At 41.2% G+C, this 21619-nt stretch overlaps 1 protein-coding gene across 4 annotated transcripts; it reads left to right on the top strand.

Annotated features, from left to right (window-relative positions):
* Window positions 1–3217: 3217 nt before the first annotated feature.
* nek8 (NIMA-related kinase 8) lies at window positions 3218–21184 on the top strand. Of its 4 annotated transcripts, none has more exons than XM_012851655.3 (15): window positions 3219–3332; window positions 5330–5535; window positions 6881–7113; window positions 7235–7366; window positions 8439–8647; window positions 8741–8814; window positions 8892–9076; window positions 11230–11377; window positions 11851–11927; window positions 13297–13414; window positions 13535–13685; window positions 15220–15383; window positions 15570–15722; window positions 18083–18241; window positions 20324–21184. In XM_012851655.3, exons 1-15 carry the CDS (start codon window positions 3286–3288, stop codon window positions 20350–20352), a joined length of 2085 nt encoding a protein of 694 aa, XP_012707109.2. In that variant the 5' UTR covers window positions 3219–3285; the 3' UTR covers window positions 20353–21184. The 4 variants fall into 4 exon arrangements, with proteins under 4 accessions (XP_036005915.1, XP_012707109.2, XP_012707110.2 ...); XM_012851656.3 differs by having other exon boundaries at window positions 20271–21184; XM_036150021.1 differs by lacking the exon at window positions 20324–21184 and having other exon boundaries at window positions 18083–19833.
* Window positions 21185–21619: the final 435 nt, after the last annotated feature.

Genomic DNA, 21619 nt, shown 5'->3' with positions numbered 1-21619 from the left:
GGCAGTTTAGGTTGACGACAGAAGCTGTAGTACTTGAGTAATGCATTTATTTCAATTTCCAGTTCCCAGCACATTGCCATTTAGTAATAATTTAATTAAACAAAGCAAATGCAGTTGTGGACTCTGACAGTAATATATGAAGAAAGTTAGTAATTCTGACAAACTCAGACATACTACATCGCTTTATTCGTACTGCATTTACCAGTTTCAGATTTTAAAGGAGTGTTTGTTTTTATATAGCCAATATTCCAGCAGCTTTTTTGACATGTGTGTGCTGTAGGTGAGCATTAGTTGACAATTGAAGAATAAGCTGAATGAACTGAAGGAAAACAGCAGGTTTTAGTTCCATCCAGGGACAAGAAGTCAAAGTTGGAGACTCGTTTTCAGACTGTTATGATGAATATGTTGCAATCCATATATTTACAGGCTCTTTCAGTAAAGCCATCATTCCCATATTCTTCAATAAGGTCTTCAAAACTTCAAATCTGTTGTGAAGGATTACTGTCCTGTCTCAGTCACAAACAAAACCTCCACAACGGGACCGAAAAACATCTCGAGCTCCACAGACTGGTACTTAAGGTTACCCTGATCAGTGGTCGGCTCTACAGAAGGAGTAGTTCACTTTTTTGAGGTCAAGATTTAGAAACAACTGTAGACGTCTTGTTCTTCAAAACTGTGTTGTTTCTGTTTCAAGGGGGTCTAGACTACTGAATCCTTGCCTGAGGAGTTCTCCTGTGTTGAAGTATGTGTCCTCCTAACAGTTGTTTAGTTTCCCTAATGTAGAGAGCTTTACTCTCCAGCTTGCATCAGGTTTTACTGTTCCTCTTTCGGTATTTTGTTTTTACGGACTAGGCGCTATCTCAGCGTTTTCTGATATTTAAAATGTACAAGGATTTAATGCTTTGTAAAAAAAAACAACAACAACAAAAAAACACCGGAACCTCACAAAGAGCCTAGCCTCATGTTGAATGATGGCATGGTTTATTCTTACTTTGTGATGAGTTATAATTTCTGCCGTCTGTTTAGAGAGATTTTTGAATCTGCTGTAGGCCTGTTTTAATAAAAGCCCATTTTTGAAAACCGGACTGTTGCAAAAGAAATTCCCTCTTTATACTCGTTAGTGCTGATGATGGTGTTTGGATGAATGCTGAAAATGTTTTGTACTTTTCATTTTCAGTTTGAAATGAAAAGTACAAAACATTTGACATTTGGGTCCAAACCATCCTTTCAGTTGGTTTGGACACAAATCAAATTCTGAAATTTGATTTATTCAATTCAATTCAATTCAATTCAATTTTATCTATATAGTGGCAATTCGGGAAACATGTCATCTCAAGGCACTTTACAAAGTCAAATTCAATCAGATTATACAGATTGGTCAAAAAGCTTCCTATCTAAATTTCCTATCTAACCCAGCAGATCGCATCAAGTCTTGACAAGCACCATTCACTCTTAAAAGAGCGTAGAGCCACTGTGGACAGTCGTTTGCATTGGTGAAGGCTTTGCAGCAATCCCTCATACTGAGCATGCATGAAGCGACAGTGGAGAAGAAAACTCCCTTTTAACAGGGAGGAAAAACCCCAGCAGAACCGGGCTCAGTGTGAACGGTCATCTGCCTCGACCGACTGGGGGTTAGAGATGACAGAGCAGAGACACAACAAGAGAGACAAAAAGCACAGAAGCACACATTGATCTAGTAATCTGTTCTACATTAGATGGTAGTAGCGGGTGAGCCGTCTTCCCTGGATGATGTCTCAGTTAACAGAACGCCAGACCAGGTGTACCTACTATGAAGAAAAAAAGAGAGAGAACAAAAAGTGAAAAGCAGAAATGACAACAAGCTATCCAAATTAGAGAACAGTAGAACTCAGCAGAGTAAGAAAAATAGGTCCTGATGTCCTCCAGTAGCCTAAGCCTATAGCAGCATAACTATAGAGATAGCTCAGGGTAACATGAGCCACTCTAACTATAAGCTTTGTCAAAAAGGAAAGTTTTAAGATTAGTCTTAAAAGTAGACAGGGTGTCTGCCTCACAGACCAAAACTGGGAGTTGGTTCCACAGGAGAGGAGCCTGATAGCTAAAGGATCTGCCTCCCATTCTACTTTTAGAGACTCTAGGAACCACCAGCAGACCTGCAGTCTGAGAGCGAAGTGCTCTGTTAGGAACATACGGGGTAATCAGAGCTCTGATATATGATGGAGCTTGATTATGAAGGGCTTTATACGTTAGAAGAAGAATTTTAAATTCTATTCTTGATTTAACAGGAAGCCAATGAAGGGAAGCTAAAATTGGAGAAATATGAATCCTCTTGTTGATTTACATCAGAACTCTTGCTGCAGCATTTTGGATCAGCTGAAGACTTTGAACTGCATTTTGTGGACTTTCTGATAGTAAGGAATTATAATAGTCCAGCCTTGAAGTTAGAAATGCATGGACTAGTTTTTCAGCATCACACCTGGACAGAATGTTTCTAATTTTGCCGATATTACAGAGGTGAAAAAAGGAAACTCTGGAAAACAGTTTAATATGGGATTTAAATGACATGTCTTGGTCAAAAATAACATCAAGGTTTTTTACTTTATTACCAGAGGCCAATTTAATGCCATCCAGATTAAGTGATTGATTAAGAAGGTTATTTTTTGAGGACTCTGGTCCAAAGATTACAACTTCTGTCTTGTCAGAATTTAAAAGCAGGAAATTCATTCAGGTTTTGATGACATCAAGACATGGTGCCATATGGTGGAAGACAAGCCCTATAGTAACCCTCATGCCAGAATCTGTTACAGATCTGTTTGGCTTTAGGAATAGAGCTCTGAACATTGTCAGAGACTCCTTACACCCTCTCCATGAGCTGCCACCATGAAAAGGGTGATTTCTCCGACGCTGGACCACCAGACTGTTGTACACCCTTCAACCTCCAGCAGCATATATGATTGTATATCATTGTACCTCTTTGATGTTTTCAATCTAACTCGTGTTTCTGTGTATTTTATACATTGTCTACGAATCTGTTGAAAGTTGTTGTGTGCTTCAAACAACAGTACATTGATTTGAATTGAATTATGAAAATCTGAATAAAAAAAATAGATTATGGTTACATATCAAATTGTAGTATCTCCGATATTAACAAAAATACAGAGATTTTCAATATGCAAAAGCATACAGATGGAAAAAAAAAACTAAACGAGAGCGAAAAGTCTCCCTGAGCGCTAATTTTGTCCCTCGCAGGATGCCGTGGTGCCGTGGCTCGGTTGCCAGGAGACGTTTGAGGCACAGCTAGCGACGATGGAGAAGTATGAGAAAATCAAAGTTGTTGGCAGAGGAGCTTTCGGGTAAAGTCTGTTCTTGTTCTCACATTAAAGTTGTTTCTGTGTAAAACACTTTGTGTGTCTGACAAAACGGCCCCGCCAGGAGTTCATTAGGAGAGCCAGAAGTCGGTAAAAAAAAGCCCAGTTTTCCCTTCACAAACTAACGGAATGTCCGTCTGCTTATGAGGGGAAAAAGAAGGAGGAGATAAAGGAGCGCCGGACATATTGGTGGGGGAATAAAAGTGTATTTTGAGGTAGAGCGGCGGTTAAATCTAGCTGATAATTGCTGCCGTGGATTCATTAAATGTAAGCAAATGAGTATTGAAACCAATGCACGCCAATATAAATGCGGTAATAAAGGGCTAAAAGCGAGAAGCCGATAATTGGGGAGTCGACACTGCGCTGTTATATGAAAGTGTGGGACATTTGAAAAGTATTCACACCACATTTTGTTTTAGGTGGACGATCCAACACAAAGTAGTGCATAATTGTGCGACGGAAAGAAAAGTTTTTTTTTAACATATATTTTTGTTTATAGTAATATTATTTCAAAAAGGAAAAGTATTTTAAAGTGGTGTGCATGTGTTTTCAACCCCTCCTTCCTCCAGTACCATTAAATCAAACCCAGCCTAACCAGAAATAAAGTCCACCTGTCTGTAATTCAATGCAAATCTAAATTCAGATGTTCTGTGAAGTCCTCAGAAGGTTGTTGGAGAACATTAATCAACAATAAATAGAGGTGTTTTAAAAGCATCCAAAGCAGCTCTGATTGTTTCCTGCAACACGGTTTAGTCAGTTGTTTAAAAAAAACATACAGTATGGTAATAAAAGCAAACATGCCAATCCAGCTATATTGGTAGGCCAGGCAAGCATGTCATTAATCAGAGAAATAAAAAGAGGGACAGGGTAGATTTGGGGGGGGGGTACAGACTTCTGCAGCTCAGGTGGTGAGGATGTGTTGATGTCGCAGGAATTGGTCTTGCACTCCACAAATCTGAGCTTTACAGAAGAGTGGCAGGAAGAAGCTTATATTGTTACAGGAAAGACGCAGGGAATCAGTTCTGTAGGAAACAGCAGGCATGTGGAAGACGAGATTGCAAAAGGCTTAAATCTCTGGAAATATCATCCTCACTGTCAAACAGTGTGGCGGTGGCATCACTGCCCAACATTTACTTTAGATGTGCAAAGAGACGTACTCCAAAAGCCTTACAGGTGTTATTACAGAAAAATGTGCTTCTACAAAATGTTTACTCAGGAGGACTGACGCACCCTTTGCACATTTCTTCGATAAAGTATTTTGAAAATTATACATGATTTTCCTTTCAGTTCACAGCTGTCCACTACTTTGTGTTAATCTTTCACATCGAATCACTGAAGGAAAGTGAAATGTTCTTAAAATTAGTGTTTTTGTCCTAGATTTGAGCAGGTAAATAAGATTATCTGCCAGTGCAATGAGTATTTTGACCCCTAAAACAAGATAATTAGATATACTGCACCTGAAATAAGATGATGGAGATGAGTTGTTCCTATTTTAAGTGCAAAAATCTTATTCTATTGGCAGATCATCTTGTTTACCTGCTCAAATAAAGGAAAAATACACTTATTTTAACAACATTTTACTTATTTTTAGTTCTGTTTTTGCAGTGAGGTATGAATACTGTTGAGATGTACTGCGGAATTGCCCAGAAATTATCTTATAATCTTGGAGGTTTGAGTCTGAAAGGTTGTTTAACCTTGTAATAGATGTATACAGAAACCCTTCTTAACCCTGTTAATGGTTTACAAACTTAGATTAGAAATCTTAGGCGAGAAAACGCAAACAATCACCAGTATGTCAGTTTACTCTAAGAGTACAAAGAGAAACAAAACTTATTTTTTTTTACTCAGTTTGGATCTGCTTCAGCTGCATGTCAGTCCCGATGATCTCACCAACACCAAACTGCCACAAATCGTCCTCCCCCAGCTTTTTGTTTTTTGAGGAAACACGTACGCCATTTATCTCCTCTCTTCTGGTCTGTCAGGATTGTGCACCTGTGCCGCAGGCGCGGCGACGGGGCCTTTGTCATCCTGAAAGAGATCCCGGTTGAGCAGATGTCACGAGATGAACGCCTGGCAGCCCAGAACGAGTGTCAAGTGCTCAAGCTGCTCCACCACCCAAATATCATAGAGTACTACGAAAACTTCCTGGAGGACAAGGCCCTGATGATAGCGATGGAGTATGCACCAGGTTAGCTTCCCGTCACATCCAATTACACAGTCCGTTGCAAAGCAGTTTGCTTTTCCCAGGCTTTAGGGTTCCACACCAGAGGCCTGAAAAGACCACTTCAGACCGTCTTAACATCGGTCTGTGTGAAGTAGGTACTTCGCATGACTGTGTAACAAGGTAAATTATATAGAGTTGCACCAGTGATTCCAAAGTTCTGCGCCATAACTAGCTTTTTTACCACCCTAAAATCATCAGATTAAAAGCTTAAGCTGTCTTCGTTTTCAAACTAAGAAACAGCTTTGGACCCTTTTTAGAAATGTCTTTTTTCTTAGTTTTCTGGGCATTTCTTGTTTTTTTTTTTCCTTCTTTTTTTTTTTTTTTACCTTTTTCACCCGCAAATCGTACGAGTGAAATGCCCAGAAAGCTAAATAAAAAAAAAAAAGAAGCTTTCTGGGCATTTCACTCGTGCGATTTGCAGGCAATGATTAACAGAGTATTACATGTCATTTTTAATGTAGATTTATTTTATATATGGAATAATCAAAAGTCCAGTGTCTCTTTGTGCCTATCATATGCTGATTTATTTCCACGTCAACTACCTTAATTATTAACCTGTCATTTCATGTTTTCATTTTAATTCCGTAAAAGAAAGTAAGTCAAACCTAAGAAGATTATACATCTAAAACAAATATTTTCTGTTTTGTTTCTGGTTTGGATTAAGATAACTGGCTTAAAACAAAGGACGGATATGTGACAAAGCATCTAATGTCCACTGTAAGGTGCGATGAACGATCTGTGATGCTGTGTCTGATTATTTACGAAGGCCTTAAATAGTTTTCTGTTTAAGCTCTGGTTTGTTTGAGTCCAAATAAACCCTGAATATAAAAGCAGTACAGGACTGACAGTTATCAGGACTTGAAGGTCCATCTTGGTCAGAAACAAGCTTCTGCTAGTTGATTTCTCATTATCTGAGTTTTCTTAACTTTTTGCTTTCTCCTTAATAGTTTGTTGTCGTTCCCTGACATAAAAAAAAAAAAAAAAATCCTCCTCTGGGTTGAAAGTGAGTTTGTTTAAGTTCAAATCTTGAAGCTTCTTAGTAATTGGAGTTATACAATCTAAATGCTTTACCACTGTGGATAAAGAGATAAGTGTAGTTCAGTTAAAATGTCAGATGTTTATGTTTTAGATTCTATTTTCTTTTGAACTAATGTTGAACTTTCATTCAGAGTTCAGTAAAAAACAACTGTTGTGTTCTTATTGTCTATTAAACTCATTAATGATGTGGTTTAATATCCTTATCTCTCCTAGTCCAACAACATTTGGCCGCCACAGTGTCTAATACTGCGTTTATTCATTCCTCCTGCAGGAGGGACCCTGGCTGAATACATACAGAAGCGCTGTAACTCCCTGCTGGACGAAGACACCATCCTTCACTTCTTCGTGCAGATCTTACTCGCTCTGTACCACGTGCACAACAAGCTAATCCTGCACCGTGACCTCAAAACTCAGAACATTCTGCTGGACAAGCACCAGATGATCGTCAAAATCGGAGACTTCGGCATCTCCAAAATCCTCGTCAGCAAGAGCAAAGCTTACACGGTGATCAGATTTTAGCAAGTGGAACTATTCTAATAATTAAGAATTAAGTTGTGATGTGAAAATGTGAAGCAACTGATTAAAGGTTCACGTCTCTGTAACGGCTGCCGCTTTCCCTGTGCAGGTAGTCGGGACTCCGTGCTACATCTCCCCGGAGCTGTGTGAGGGAAAGCCATACAACCAGAAAAGTGACATCTGGGCTCTGGGCTGTGTCCTGTATGAGCTGGCGAGCCTTAAGAGGGCCTTTGAGGCGGCTGTAAGGGAGCACTCTCCTCTTTGTTTCAAAGATTTAGTTCAAATTCTGCATTTGTTTTGGGTTATTCAGTAACAATAATCTCACTGATGTATAATAGATAAACTACTGTGCATAATGGATGTGATCTCTTCACTTTATTTTCAATATATGATATTTCTCTGAATATTTAATCTGAAAACTGCAGTTAGTCTTGTTTTAAAGCGTAATGTAATTTTTATTTCCACATAGATTCATATTTAATTTCACTGTTTTTCTAATGGTTGGAACTACATGCTGGTTCACTTGGCATACAAACACTTGTCAATGTTTTCCTTTTTTATCTGAATCTAATACGTGTTTTGATCTAGGGCCGAACAATTAATCGCATTTTCAATATAATCGCTATTTAAAAAAAAAAATGCAATTTTCAAATCGCAGAGGTCTGCAATTTTTGGCTATGTAACAATTAGGGAATTAGACCCGTCCATTAGGTGTCGGTAAAATGTTTTGAAGTGGGTTTGCCTCCACATGGAAGGGAAGACAGTTGAAGCAGTGAGATAATCTAATTTTATTACTTGTTTTAGAGTTTGTATAATCATACATAGCATTAAGTACAGGTCAATCAGTTTAATACATAGACTTGCTTGTTGGTTGGACTTTGCACTTTATGTTCAACAAGGATTGATGTCCAATTAAATAAAAAGCTGTTCTCTTGAATAATATTCTGATCAATAGAAACATTAAACGTTCTTGTTTTAAATAGTCCTTGTTTACAAACATCTTTATTTAGAGGCCATTTTTGTTGCTTGTAGTTAATGCGAAGAAAAATCAAAATTGCAATTTTGGTTGAAATATATCATAGGCAGAACGCAATCATTTCTGCACCGAGTTTAGATGGTCTTTTAGCAACTAATCCGCACAGCGAGGAAATTGATTTGTTGTTTGTATAATAATTAAAAACACATGATAAATTAAACTTGAAAAAAATCGCATTAAATCGCAATATTAAGAAAAAAAAAATCGCAATTAGATTATTTTCCAAAATCGTTCTGCCCTATTTTGATCTAGCCTGTTTCTCTTTTCCTCCTCTCAGAATCTACCTGCCCTTGTTCTGAAGATCATGAGCGGTACCTTCGCTCCGATATCGGACCGGTACAGCCCAGAACTCCGGCAGCTCATCCTCAACATGCTCAACCTGGATCCATCTAAAAGGCCCCAGCTCAATGAAATAATGGCTTTGCCCATATGCATCAGGCCCCTACTGAATCTTTACACAGATATAGGCAATGTGAAAATGCGCAGGTACATTTTTTTTTATGGATAATACTAATAATTAGGCTTTTGAACTACGTCAGTTTAAATTGCTTAGTGATAAAGACTTTTTTTTCCCTCCAGGATTGAGAAACCACTGTCCACTGTGCAGCAACGAGGCAGACCAGGAGGGCGAGTTCCGACCAACAGGACCATGGGTAATATTGTTTGTATCGTCGAGCTGTAACGCAGTGACTTTTGCCCTAACTGGCTATTTCTTCTTGCCATGAAACAGATGGATCAGTGGGCTTTGGGTCGGGAAAAATGCATTCGCTCCCACTGTCCTCTGTGTACACGTGGGGAAGTGGGATCACAGCGCCTCTCCGTCTGCCGATGCTTAACACCGAAGTGCTTCAAGTGTCTCTGGGTCGGACACAAAAGATGGGAGTCACCAAGTCTGGCCGTCTGATTACCTGGGAGGTCTGTCTGAGCGCCACCATTTTCATGCTTCCGTAACATCCTGAAGGGACAAATTATAGCTCCTCGCAAAATTCCTCACATCCCTTGAACTTTTCCTTCGTTTTGCTGGATTGCAACTGCAAAACCTGAATGTGTTTTATTGGGATTGTATGTGAAAGAAAACCAGAACATACATGGTGGAGTAGAATGAAAACCTAATCATTTATGTTCAGCCAGTGAAAATCAATTCTTAAAACCAGCTTGTTACTGCACGAGTTTTAAGCGTTGTCTCTACAAGCTTTGTACATATAGAGATTGAAGTTGTTTCCGTGGCTTCTTTGCAAAATACTTCATCTTTAGTCAGATTCTCAGTTTTATTGAAGTCTGGAGGTTTCACACAGATGTGCTTTGAGCCAAAGCTCTCCATGGTAGCTGTGTGTATATCTTTAGAGTGGTTGTCCTGTTAGAAGGTGAACCTCTGTCCCAGTCTTCACGGGTTTTCTTCTATAAAAATCACCAGCTTTAACACGATACGATGTTATATCAATTTATTTGGATGACAATACGATATTTGTGCCGATATCACAAATTCTTTTAGGATTTCCAATCGACATGACGTGATATCATCTGCCCATCTAACATCATTATTTACATTGATATCAACTCACACCCCCCCCTCCCAAAAAAACAAATATGATTTGACCATTTTATCGCTAAGCTTTTAAAGATATCAGGCATTTAAACCAAAAGCAACATTCTTCTAATTTTAAAATAATAGATACCCTGTTCACTTTACTCTCATGCCTGAATTTCAAAAGAATAAATTGACACCCTTAGTATTTAGCTCCATTCATTTTCCCTTTAACTATGATCGGTTTCCCTATCCCTGCTTAATAAAAATTCTGTGCAATTTTTTCATCACGGGGTTAGCTTAGTGATGTGTCTGCTATGCATTTCCATGCATCTCAAAATGTTTCATTTCTGTCCCATCTGACCAGAGGACCTTCTTCTACATGTTTGCTGTGATGTTCTTCTAACAATTTTGCATGATTTGCTTCAGTCTAATGCAAACAAAGGCAACCGATTGACATGAAGTCCTTCCCTGCACCCATCTGCTCCGTCTTTTATTGCTACCCACCCAGATAAAGCAGAATATGTCAGAATGACATCACTCATAATCATTCATACCGCAAACCGCCACATTTTTATTGATAATGAATGTGGTGTTTAATGTTCTGAAGGTTGGTGAAGATTCTCAGTCATCCAGGTCATGGTCATTCCAAAAAAAGGTAAAAAACAAAGCAACTGGACCTTGTTTTCCGTAGTTGAAGACGTTTCGCTTCCTCTCCCGGAAGCTTTCTCAATTCAAAAAGTCTGGAGTAATGATGTTCTGAAGGGAGAAGTAATCTTCAGCATATTGTGTTTTGTTTGTCACGTTTTTGAGCAGGAACCACAGCAAAAACATAGAAGAGCTCTAAATAAGGCAAATGGGGAAATAAGAAATTAAGCATGCTAAAGCGACACCTAAATCCAGGGCTTTGAACCGGTTCAAGGAACGAAAACGAAAACCGGGAACTTTTTGTATTTTACAGGGAACAGAAACAAAACTGGAAACGTTATTATTGTTTATGTTCTGGAACTGGAACACTTATTTAAAAATAATGGTAACCGGTTAATACCGGTTTTATTTCGTTCCTCAAAATTTTCGTTGCCTAATTAACTAAAAAAAAAAAAAGGTAATTATTTTCCTGCGCACGTTACCATGATGGCTGAGGTTCACTTCCTGTGTGACATCACATCACACATTCGCTGACTGAATGGAGAGAGAGCGGTGTCTCATACATCTACACATATTAAATAAAAGGTAAATTACGATCCATCGTTAAGTAAAACGCTCATTCCAAACACAATATCATTAGCTATATTTGTCAAACGAAAGGAACGAAATTAACCGTTCCGGGAACAGTATTTTTTTGTTCTAACCGGTTCGGGAACATCAATTTATTGGTGGAACTCATAACCGGAAACGTTATAATTCCGTTTCTGTTCGGAACGAACCGATTGGAAAAAAAAATCGGTTCAAAGCCCTGCCTAATTCTGACCAACTATTGTGGACGGTGACGTATTGTGAATATCTCCGTCGTCTCTCCCATCCCGGTGGAATTTGGTGCCAGGCTCCGTCGGCCGTGTCCGGGGAGACCAGTCTTCCAGGCGCGGTGGATCAGATGCAGCCGCCGTTCATTTCCCGCTTCCTTGAGGGTCAGTCAGGTGTCACCATCAAGTCTGTGTCCTGTGGAGACCTGTTTACCACCTGCATGACAGGTTAGTGAGCTCCTGCGCTTTGAACTGAAACAAAAGGAAAAGTCACGTTTTTGGGTTGGAATTTCTGAGGGAGCATCTGCAGCGGTTTCATTTAGTGATTGAGAGAATGAGAAAAGATTTAGTCTGACAGAGCTGCTGTTCTTGAGTTCACGCTGACGTCCACCGTTAGCCAGTGTGCTGCAGGTGGCTTTTGTCAGCCTGTCCAGCACCGCAAAGCTTATAGGATTAAAAATGCTTCACTTTGTTTTTTTAATCCTCTCTTTCATCACTTTTTGGTGCACCAGAGCACCAGAAAGTATTTCTTTTTTTTTTTTAATTTCCTTTCAGTTTCCCTTTAGGGGCTCAGTACTTTTCCGAGATGACACAGATGAACATTTCCTAGATAGGGATTATGGGAATCCTGTTGGTCTGTGCAACAGTACATGTGGCCTTATCAGCCAAAAGTGCAGTTAATCTCCTGGTTTTATTTGCAGACAGAGGTATTATCATGACATTCGGAAGCGGAAGTAACGGCTGCCTGGGACATGGTAACTTCAATGACGTAACACAGGTACGACTCCACAGGAAAACAGTTCTCCGGCTTTTTTCTCATCAGCACATTTCATTGAGTTTAGCTGTTTGCTTTTATTTAACTCATTTAACCCCCATGATGCGTCCATCTCAGTCCCCCAGGTCTTGTAATCAGGCCTCGCTGGTTCTGCCACATGTGAGGCTGGAGGCTTTTTAAGCAGTAGCAGCAGGACTCTGGAACACTCCCCCCTTTGAGTTTGAAGACTGTTGACTATATTAGGATTTTTAAAAGCAACTAAAATCCCATCTTTTTAAATAGCTTTTGTTTAACTTTCCATAAGCATAGATGTTTAACTTTTTCACTCCTTTCCGGATTCAGCCGGTGGCCCTATCTGAATCTGATAAAGATTATGTGGTTTTGAGATAAAGATTAGGGCGATGACTTAGAGCTCATCACCAAAGGCAGATCATCATAAGACCAGCAACATATGCCACCAATCAGCATTTTATATGAAGGCTTTAAAAAGTGGTAATAATAGTTTTCCCCCTGCTGCCTTTTTAATGCATCCCTCAATTCTTGGTTGAATAAAAGTGATTTAAAAGGTCTAAAATCCTGCTACTTGGGTATACTTTTTAAAACGAGTCAACTATTTTCCATAATCTGCTTAAGTCTAAGAGTCACAGTTTAAGTTGTAGGTCATTTTTGGCCGGTTTCATATTTGACATATTTTGCTAGACAGGAGGGTGACACCACCCAGTCTGTCTTGAAGCTGCTTTTTTTTAACTTATTGAAACAAACTCTTCCTCACTCTCTGCATTTTCTGTTTCCATGTACAATGCATGCATTAAAACATGGGAAAAGGCATCCTCTTTTATTCCATGTTACTTTAAAATACAAATATGAACTACATCTCTCAGAAGAAAAGGAAGTAGCTTCTTCTTCTCTGGTAACTCCAACGTAAAAAATTTCTTAAACAATTTCTGCTGTCTTTACACTTTTAACACCACACATCTCCTGGGTCCTCCCATTGGGGAATCAGGCACATTTATACAAATCTTTCTAAATATACTTGTGTTACCTACAAAGGTCAAATCGTTTTTTTAATGGATTCCCTGAGATTTCAACATTTTAAGCCCATTTTACCTACACAATGAACTACAATGTCTCCCACGGTTGCCACTCAAGCTCACCTGCTCACACTTGACTTTACGCGTTCAACTCAATATGTAACACTTGAGCAACACTATATGCATTTACATCTTTTTAGTCTTCTGGTATCTGCTAGTTTCCATCCTTCAGCCAAATTTACTGCCTTACTTGAGCTTCTTCAGCAGATCAACCAATCCAGTCAGCAAACTGCACGAAATGTAACGTTTCTGCTTGTGCCAACACATCTTTGTGTGCGCAGCCTAAGATTGTGGAGGCCCTCCTCGGCTACGAGTTGGTCCAGGTGTCCTGCGGAGCCTCTCATGTTGTCGCTGTGACCAATGAAAGAGAAGTGTTTGCGTGGGGGAGAGGAGACAACGGTACGACAAACGAGCCAGTTGTCTCGGCTGTCTTTTTTTTTTTTTTTTTTCCCTGCCGCTTGTTTTGGCCACCGGTGATTTACGACAGCGTGACTGTCGGCTCTCTTGTCTGTCCGGAAGGTCGCCTCGGCCTGGGCACCCAGGACACCCACAACTGCCCCCAGCAGGTGTGTTTACCTGCAGAGTTCGAGGCCCAGAGGGCGGTGTGCGGCGTCGACTGCTCCATGATTATCAGCACGCAGGGCGGCATTCTGGCATGTGGAAGCAACAGGTTGTTATTCTGCCTCTCCGTCCCAGAGAACAATGACTGGCTAATTTTTACGTCCTGTAGACTTGCATCGATGCTGCGTGCGTGGAATGGCGATGGATTAAAGGTGTAAAGAAATAGTTTCACTGCTCATAACCCGTGAGACCGCATTCTCCGAAGGAATAACAGCGAGCTCTGCCTGACAGGATGTAGATCTCTGTGTTCGTAGTGAGGAGCGAGTCCTTGTGTAACCACTAACCTGTGTTGAATCTTAAATCTCTGTTTAGCGCCTGTATTTAATCATCAGCATTAGTGTTAGAAGATTTTTGTACTTTTAGTGTGTGTATATCTTAAATGTTGTTTTTTTTCTAGGTGTATGATGACTTGGTAGAGTTTACCTATTTGTTGATTTCCTGGCAAAGAACTGGTCCTTAAATCTTTCGCAGGATTAAGGTTGTGACTTTGTGAATATCTGCCATTCCAGAAGCAGATATTAATCAGCTTTTTCTATTAAAACAGTTTTTTTATGTATGTTTGGCATTGTTGCCTATTGTAACACCCAGTTCTGTCCAAGTTTCAGCAATCGGACCCAAACGGACCCCCTTAGATGAAAGGAAGTTGGTTAAGTTGTTCAGGATAAACCAGATAAAGTTAACAAAACTTTAGCCCAGCAGAGTCTGAATACTAGTGGAACAGCAGCTTTACTGTCTGCAGTGAACTGAGTTCATCATCGACCGGCCAAGAAACGAATCCTTGTTCTAACATTACAACTCCTCTAAGATTACCAGGAGTTCGAGGTTTCCCACATTAACAAGCTAAATGTGTTCTGGAGAAAAGATTTATGGTTAACTGGAACAGATTGAGCTAACTGGCCTCAGTGGCAACAGCTATGTTTATAGGAGTCATGTTAAGTTGTTTAAACCTAAGAATGCTCTACGAACAGTAAAGCATGGTGGTGGAAGCTTCAAGGCTTGCTTCATGGATAGTGGTTGTGTATTATTTTATTATTAAGGGCAGAATAATAATTAAGAAGGAGTATTAGTTCCAGGTTCTTGAATCTGGTTCTACCAGGCTAATATTGAGCTACTTGGTACATTCTCCTCATTGAAAACCACAAGCCAGCTAAAGATGTATAGACCATGTTTTAAAATAAAATCTACTTTTTCTGAGATTAGTGATCAAATATCCAACCAAAGTTATTCCAGAAGCTTTTCATTGGCTACAAAAAGGTTGAGCTTGAGAGACATTTGACCAAAACATTTGTTGGGTTACATGTTGCGTCTGTGTGATTTTAACCCTGTGTGGATTAGAGAAAATCTGCTGTAAATAAAAACTCCGCGGCCCAATTCTTGTTTTTGTTTTATAAAAATTTAATTTGATTGAATGTCTTTGTTGTAAAATGATTAAACACTGAAACAAAGAACAGGTCCAGGTAATACGACATTCATGCCTGTGGTGCGAGCCAATTTCTCACCAGAACTGACTATAAAATATTGGATTTAATGCGAGGCTGTGGTTTATGTTTCACCTTTTGTATGTTGTTACCCTCTGCCCTCAGGTTCAACAAGCTTGGTCTGGATAAGATTACAGCTGGAGAGGAACCGGATCCTGTCGATCAAGTCGAAGAAGTTCATTCTTACACTCCGGTTCAGTCGGCCCCGCTCAACACTGAGAGGATTGTTTACGTCGACATTGGAACGGCCCATTCTGTTGCTGTTACAGGTACAAAATGTACCATACTTGAAAGAACCTTGTTACTATTGTCTAATGTTGTTCTAGGGTCACTACTGATTGGCTCTGAAGGAGTCACCATTGCTTCTAGTTGTCGTCTAGGCTGATGATGTTTAAACTGTCCACTATGTTGGAAATCTTTTCTGTACTTGCATCTGTTTTGTTTTTGATACCCAGAAGAGGGTCAGTGTTATACGTTCGGCAGCAACCAGCACGGTCAGATGGGCTGCAGCTCCCGGCGCAGCAGCCGCGTGCCCTACATGGTGCTCGGCCTGAAGGACATCACCTCGGCTGCCTGTGGAGACGCTTTCACCCTGGCCATTGGAGCCGGTGAGTTTGATGGTCTTCGTTCTTTAACGTGAGATAAAAAAAAAAACACAAAACCACAGTCCAATGTCACGGGAAGATTTAAACATGTGGTCTGATGGGTTCATTCATAGTGTTTAGACTTGCTGTATATAGATTTTAGTCGTACTCTAAGGAAGCTAACCTGACTCCGCCAGCTGGATGTCGCTCCGCCTAGCTTCACTCACATCCATCTGGGACCTCTCCATAGGAATTGCCTTTATTGAAGGCTGGGCCTTATCAAAAATCCTTGCATATGATTGGATAAGCCACTTGTCTGTCATCTTTATCGACGTGCTATTTCAACCACTCACACCGAAGCTAACCCGTGACGCTGTGAGAGCGACGCAGGAACAAACAAAACTTTTTTTTTTATGTGTTTGCGGCTCTAGTGGCACACGTTTTATTGACAGTGAGCTGACAGGAAGAGGGGGGAAGACAGGCGGCAAAGCGCCGAAGATCGTAGTCGATCCCGGGCCGACCGCGTTGAGGACTAAAGGCCTCCTAACATGGTTCACGCTAACCACTAACCGACAAGATGTCCGCTGTGGACGCGCCCCGGAAAACAAAACTTGCCAAATCCGGTCGGGAGAAGGGCGAAAACATGGTTTCCACCAACAAAAGCCTTCAGAGCCGTTCTCTGATGTTCTTTTAATTAAACAATATTAGGTAGATTAGACAACACGGAAGAAATAGCAGCATCAATGTTAACGCTTGCTTCCTCAACGAGCCGCCATTGTCTGAATCAAAACAGTCTCACGTCATGGTCGCGTCTCCACTACGTCACATCAATGAAACTCCAGCCCTGCGTCCTGATTGGCCAGACAATAAAATTGGTTGGAGAAATCACTTTCTATGGGCGATGTCCCAGTTGGATGTGAGTGAAGCTAGGCGGAGCGACATACAGCTGGCGGAGTCAGTTTATAAGGAAGCATCATGGAGGGCGGATATTCAGCGGACATCCGAAGGTCAGTGTTCATGATTTCTGAAAGAAAGATGGGCGAATGGTTAGTGTCCGAGGGAGAGTTCAAAGGGCTAAACCACCGGTGACCCGTTCAGCGATTATTTCCCCAAAACATTTTCCCCTCTGCGCTGATTGCCACGTCAAACCCAACCGCAGCCTGCAGCCCTCAGCCAGCAGAACACCTTGGAGCTGAAAGGGAGATAAACTGTGGATGGCTCTCTTTGAAACAAGGGCCGTTTCAAGAGACATTGTTCCAGCCTGGAGAGAGAGGCGTTTGTTAGACACTGTAGCGCAGCGCCAGCCTGTGACCCCCCCGGGACAAGAGAGTGTGAAGTCTTCTGCCGCACAGATGGGATCGTTTATATTACTGACTTACAGTAAGAAACGAACCGCAGTAACATTCAAGGAGCTACATGGCAGGACTTTATGCATCTGATTAACAGCTGAATGTCCAACGCAAGTTAAACCTAATATCGTGTCAGATTGATAATTAGATTATGGAACGAATAGTGAAATATCGACGAAGGATGCACTTTAAAAATCACGTGGTGATCAAAAATAGATCTGATATACCCCACAGTGATGTAAAAGACTCATTACCAGCTAACGCAAACACCTTTACTCAGGGGATACTGTGGAGGAGCAAGGGGGACGACGTTGGATCACCTCTTTTACTCAAATTAAACGGAGAGCAAAAGAGTAACAGAAAAATCGACAAACACGCTAATCTGTAAATCCCAGCATCCTGTAGTCTGGCTGTGAGTGGAGCCCTCTAGTGGTCTGTCCTAACGTGGTATTAATTTGATGATCTGAGACATTTAGGTGGGACAAAAAAAAAGGCAAAAACAGAAGATTCGTTTCCCCAGCACCGTGTACCCTATGATTAAAACCTTCCCTGCACGCAGACACTTGGAACCGCTTTCATTTTTTTTTTTTTTTTTTTTCCTCTTTTATTGTCACTGGTGTCTTAAATGGGGCACGCGGTATCGCTTGTGGTACCTAATTGGATAAACCTATTTAAACATGGGGAGGGTTCTGTTAGCATGTGGGCCCTTAGATGGGGAACAGATGTCTGTTGTGTGTCTTGAGTGTGTGGGTTTTGTTCTTACAGTGGAGTGTAAAACAGTAAAACGCCGCATTGTGGCAGCGACAGGCTCCCTAGGGAGAAGACAACAGTGCCTGTAGGTCTTCCTCTATTGAAGAGCGGCTTTGTTCAGCTCAGACTTCCAGCTCATACGGCTATTATGGCTCCAGTGCTGAAGACACAGAGCTGTCAGTTAAAGACTTGTGGGGATTAGCCCCTCCAGGGGGGGGGGGGGGGGGCTTTCTGAGAATTTGGTGATCAGTCTGTTTTTTCTCTCTTGTTTCCTGTTTTTTGCAGAAGGGGAGGTGTACACATGGGGAAAGGGGGCCCGCGGTCGCCTCGGCAGAAAGGAGGAGGATTGTGGGATACCGAAGCCCGTGCAGCTCGACGAGAGTCACCCGTTCGTGGTGACATCAGTGGCTTGTTGTCATGGCAACACTCTGCTGGCAGTGAAACGTAATATCTTGCTTATTACCCTCAGTTATCAAGCGCTGTGGTGAAATCTAACTAATCTGATGAAAGGGCGTCCGAACTCCAGACAGACTTCTTCCGATGGAGTCAGAGGGACGCTTGTTTGCCTACGAGCAAATGTTGGGAGACTTCAGAAGCTCGGGAGCAGCAAACGCACGATTATTTCTGCCAAATCTGCTTATTCAGGAGTTAATTTTGCACAAAACAGATGTCTGCGACATTAGAGGACGTTAAAAGGGGTCTCCTAAATATTTGCAATGACGGCGGTCGACTCTCATTGTCATGTTGGAGATATTTAGCAGCATCCATCTTATCATCAAATGTGACCCGCTGAAGGAAAGTGTACCCAACGTTTGATGTATCAAAGTAAAGGGGACTATGTTGATGGTTGCAACATAGGTAAAAAAAAATAATGAAAGAACTCGATGGGTCTGAATATTTTTGGATGGCTCTGTATCCAAAAATACTGTAATTTAACATCAAATATAACGACAACTTTACCCGATATGACTTCGTAATTAAATTTATTTATTCTGCCAGTACGTCCGTAGACATACATACAGAAGGTTTTCTGTGAAGCATTGATGTTTTTGTCTTGTGCTCTGATACAAACTTAAGTTAAATGTCTCTGATCAGTCAGCAAGCATACACAACCCGTTCAGTTTGACATAAAAGACTCTATGGATGCTTAGTGATTGAAGAATTTTAAGCAATCTTTGGACTGCTTGAAATCTCCGCAGAGAGTTAATAAAGAAAAACATAATTTATTGATATTTCAGATTTAAAATGAGAGCAAGATCACAGTTTCTCATGTCTAAAAGCTGCAGCTGTGACTGCCAAGGGTGCAACACTGTGTGCTGCAGTCTTAAAAAAAATGTTGTTTTCCTCCAAAAGAAGCGCAGCGATAACTTTTAGATTGAAGGGACATTGGACTGAATCTCATTCTGAGTACTTTTTTCTCTCATTAGAGCAGGTCAGGAGAAGCAGAGAGGAAAGGAGCAGAGTGTTGTTTCTCAGCGAGGCAAAGAAACATTCAATGGTCACAGTTCAGATTATCTCATCAAGTCATCTCATACAGAGACCTCTCTGGTGTCCATCTCTGTCACATCACAGCCCACCTCCACCCAAACGCTGCATCATTCTCACGTGTCTGACTCCATCAGCGTCACGTCTGTTTTTATTGATGCTGGGTATGTTTCTCAGTCCCAGCGGAGTTGTGCCGCTCCCCCTGCCCTCAGGCGTTTTGATCTATGTTGACGGAAACCGGAGTCATGGCATCAGATTTACAGTGTTTTGCTAAACCCTTTGACATTATGTCAGGTTCCAACCCTATACTTTAATGTATGTTGTCGAGATTTTAATGCGTCGACCAATCTCTGGATAGACCATCATGATGCAGAGCAGTTTTGAAGTGGAATGACAACTTTTTCTTAGATACCCCTAAATAAAGTCCGTGCCCCTAAACTGACAGGGCAGGCAACGAGGATTACCTCTGGAGGATCTGCAGGAGATCCACTGCTCAGGTCTGAATATGAGTCGTGTGCTACCCAGAAAAGCTTCTGAGAGTATTTTGGAGGATGAATAAAGCTAAAAATAGAACAATCCTGAAAGAATATTATAGGCTGCAAAGGGAAACTATTGTTCACAAAGAGTCGGCATCAGTCTGACTGTATTTAAGCCCATTTGTAAACGTTTGAGTTTCTAGTTGTGGGAAGCCGTGCAGAGACATACTTCTGGACATACGGTGTCCTCAGGACGGCTGAACACAAACCCACTCCACACCTCTGAGATTTTTAGTACTTAAAAATACGTTTCTTGTTCCTTCCCCATGAAAATGATTCACCGCTTTGTGTTGGTCCATCACATAAAATCCCAATAACGTACACTGAAGTGTTTCGCTATAATGTGACAGAACATGAAAAGCTTTAAGAGGTATTTTTGTACTTTGGTTTGTTAAAATGCCAATTCTGTAAGGTCTTCCCCAACGTATTTATGTTCATATCTTCTCTTTCAGCTGGCTTCTTGCAGGTGTCCTGACATTGCCTCTTTGTCTTCACCTTTTTACAGCTTTGTGTGAAGATCCTGTCTCCAGATGACTTTCAGCCGAACACCTTCCCCCGTAATTCGTCCTCATACGGATCACACGGGGGGGAGCATCTTCCTTTCACAGTGCAGCTACAGCGTCACTTGCTCCTCGTCTCTATCGGCTCTGCTTTTGTTTCGTGACCAAATGTTTGTTTGTTTCGGCTGGTGGGCCGATAAACACACACACACACACACACACACACACACACACACACACACACACACACACACACAGGAGGTCAGGACCCGTCTCAGGCAGCAGGTGGGAGCTCACTGCAGACATGTCAAAGGAATGTTGCAACACAGATACTGAAGCTGGATTACAGGAGCTCATTAGGCAGCTCTCATGTGGTGAGCGATTGTCTTCCCTCACATGCCGCTCTCTATCAGTAAACCGTAGAAAAGCCAGTGAAAGTCAAACAGGTTTTGTTTCCTCCTAAGACGTCGCTGAACGACACAAAAAGAATGAAGCCACTCAGTCGAGTGACGAGAGCGTCGCACCGCGAGGGGCCAGTTTGGGCTTTATTGGATTAGTGCTGCAAACGCAAACAGCAGCGTTCAAACCAGATAACGAGGGGGGGGGGGGGGGGGGGGTAAGGGGACATGCTGGACCGAGGCTGCAGTCTCCCCCCTCTGGTTCAGACACGTTCACAGCTTCTCTGGAGCAGAGAATAGCGGCCTGTAGCGTAAACAGGCAGCTTTTCACACTGTTGCAAGCAGTAAATAACAGGCTATTAACGGCGTTGTTTCCATTCCAGCTTAGGAATTTTTACCGGCTGAACAGCTGACAGTTTTCCCTTTGTACTGATAGAAAGCGGTGAGCAGCAAATGAGAAGTCCTTCATGTTAGCTCATCAGATTTGACTTTCACAAGTGGAGCACTGCTTTTGCCATAGTGCTCCGCTTGATTTATGAATGTGAATAGTTTTATTATGATTCATGCGGGGAATATCTTAAATGATATGGACACTACAATGGGAAAGTAGGAGAGGAAAGGAAGAACAAGAAGAAAAAAAACAAAAGGTGAAAGAAAGAGGAGATAAAAGGAAGAGAATGATAAAACAATTATTGAAAAAAAAAACATGTACTTCGTTTAATTGAAAATCTGCAGTTCCTATATTGTCCACGAGGGGCGCTGTGTTGAATAAATGTTTTTCAACATTGTATAGTCACTGTGATCAGTTTTTATGCATAATGCACAAGTAAATGTTTAACTGAGTTAAAGTATTGTTGAAATTGCACATACTTTTCTTAAAAACTCTGAGGTTATTCATAATAT

Source organism: Fundulus heteroclitus, chromosome 18 (genome assembly GCF_011125445.2).
Source record: "Fundulus heteroclitus isolate FHET01 chromosome 18, MU-UCD_Fhet_4.1, whole genome shotgun sequence".
Taxonomy (NCBI): Eukaryota; Metazoa; Chordata; class Actinopteri; order Cyprinodontiformes; family Fundulidae; genus Fundulus; species Fundulus heteroclitus.
The sequence above is the reverse complement of the archived record's forward strand: the minus strand, read 5'-3'. Positions and strand labels throughout refer to the sequence as shown.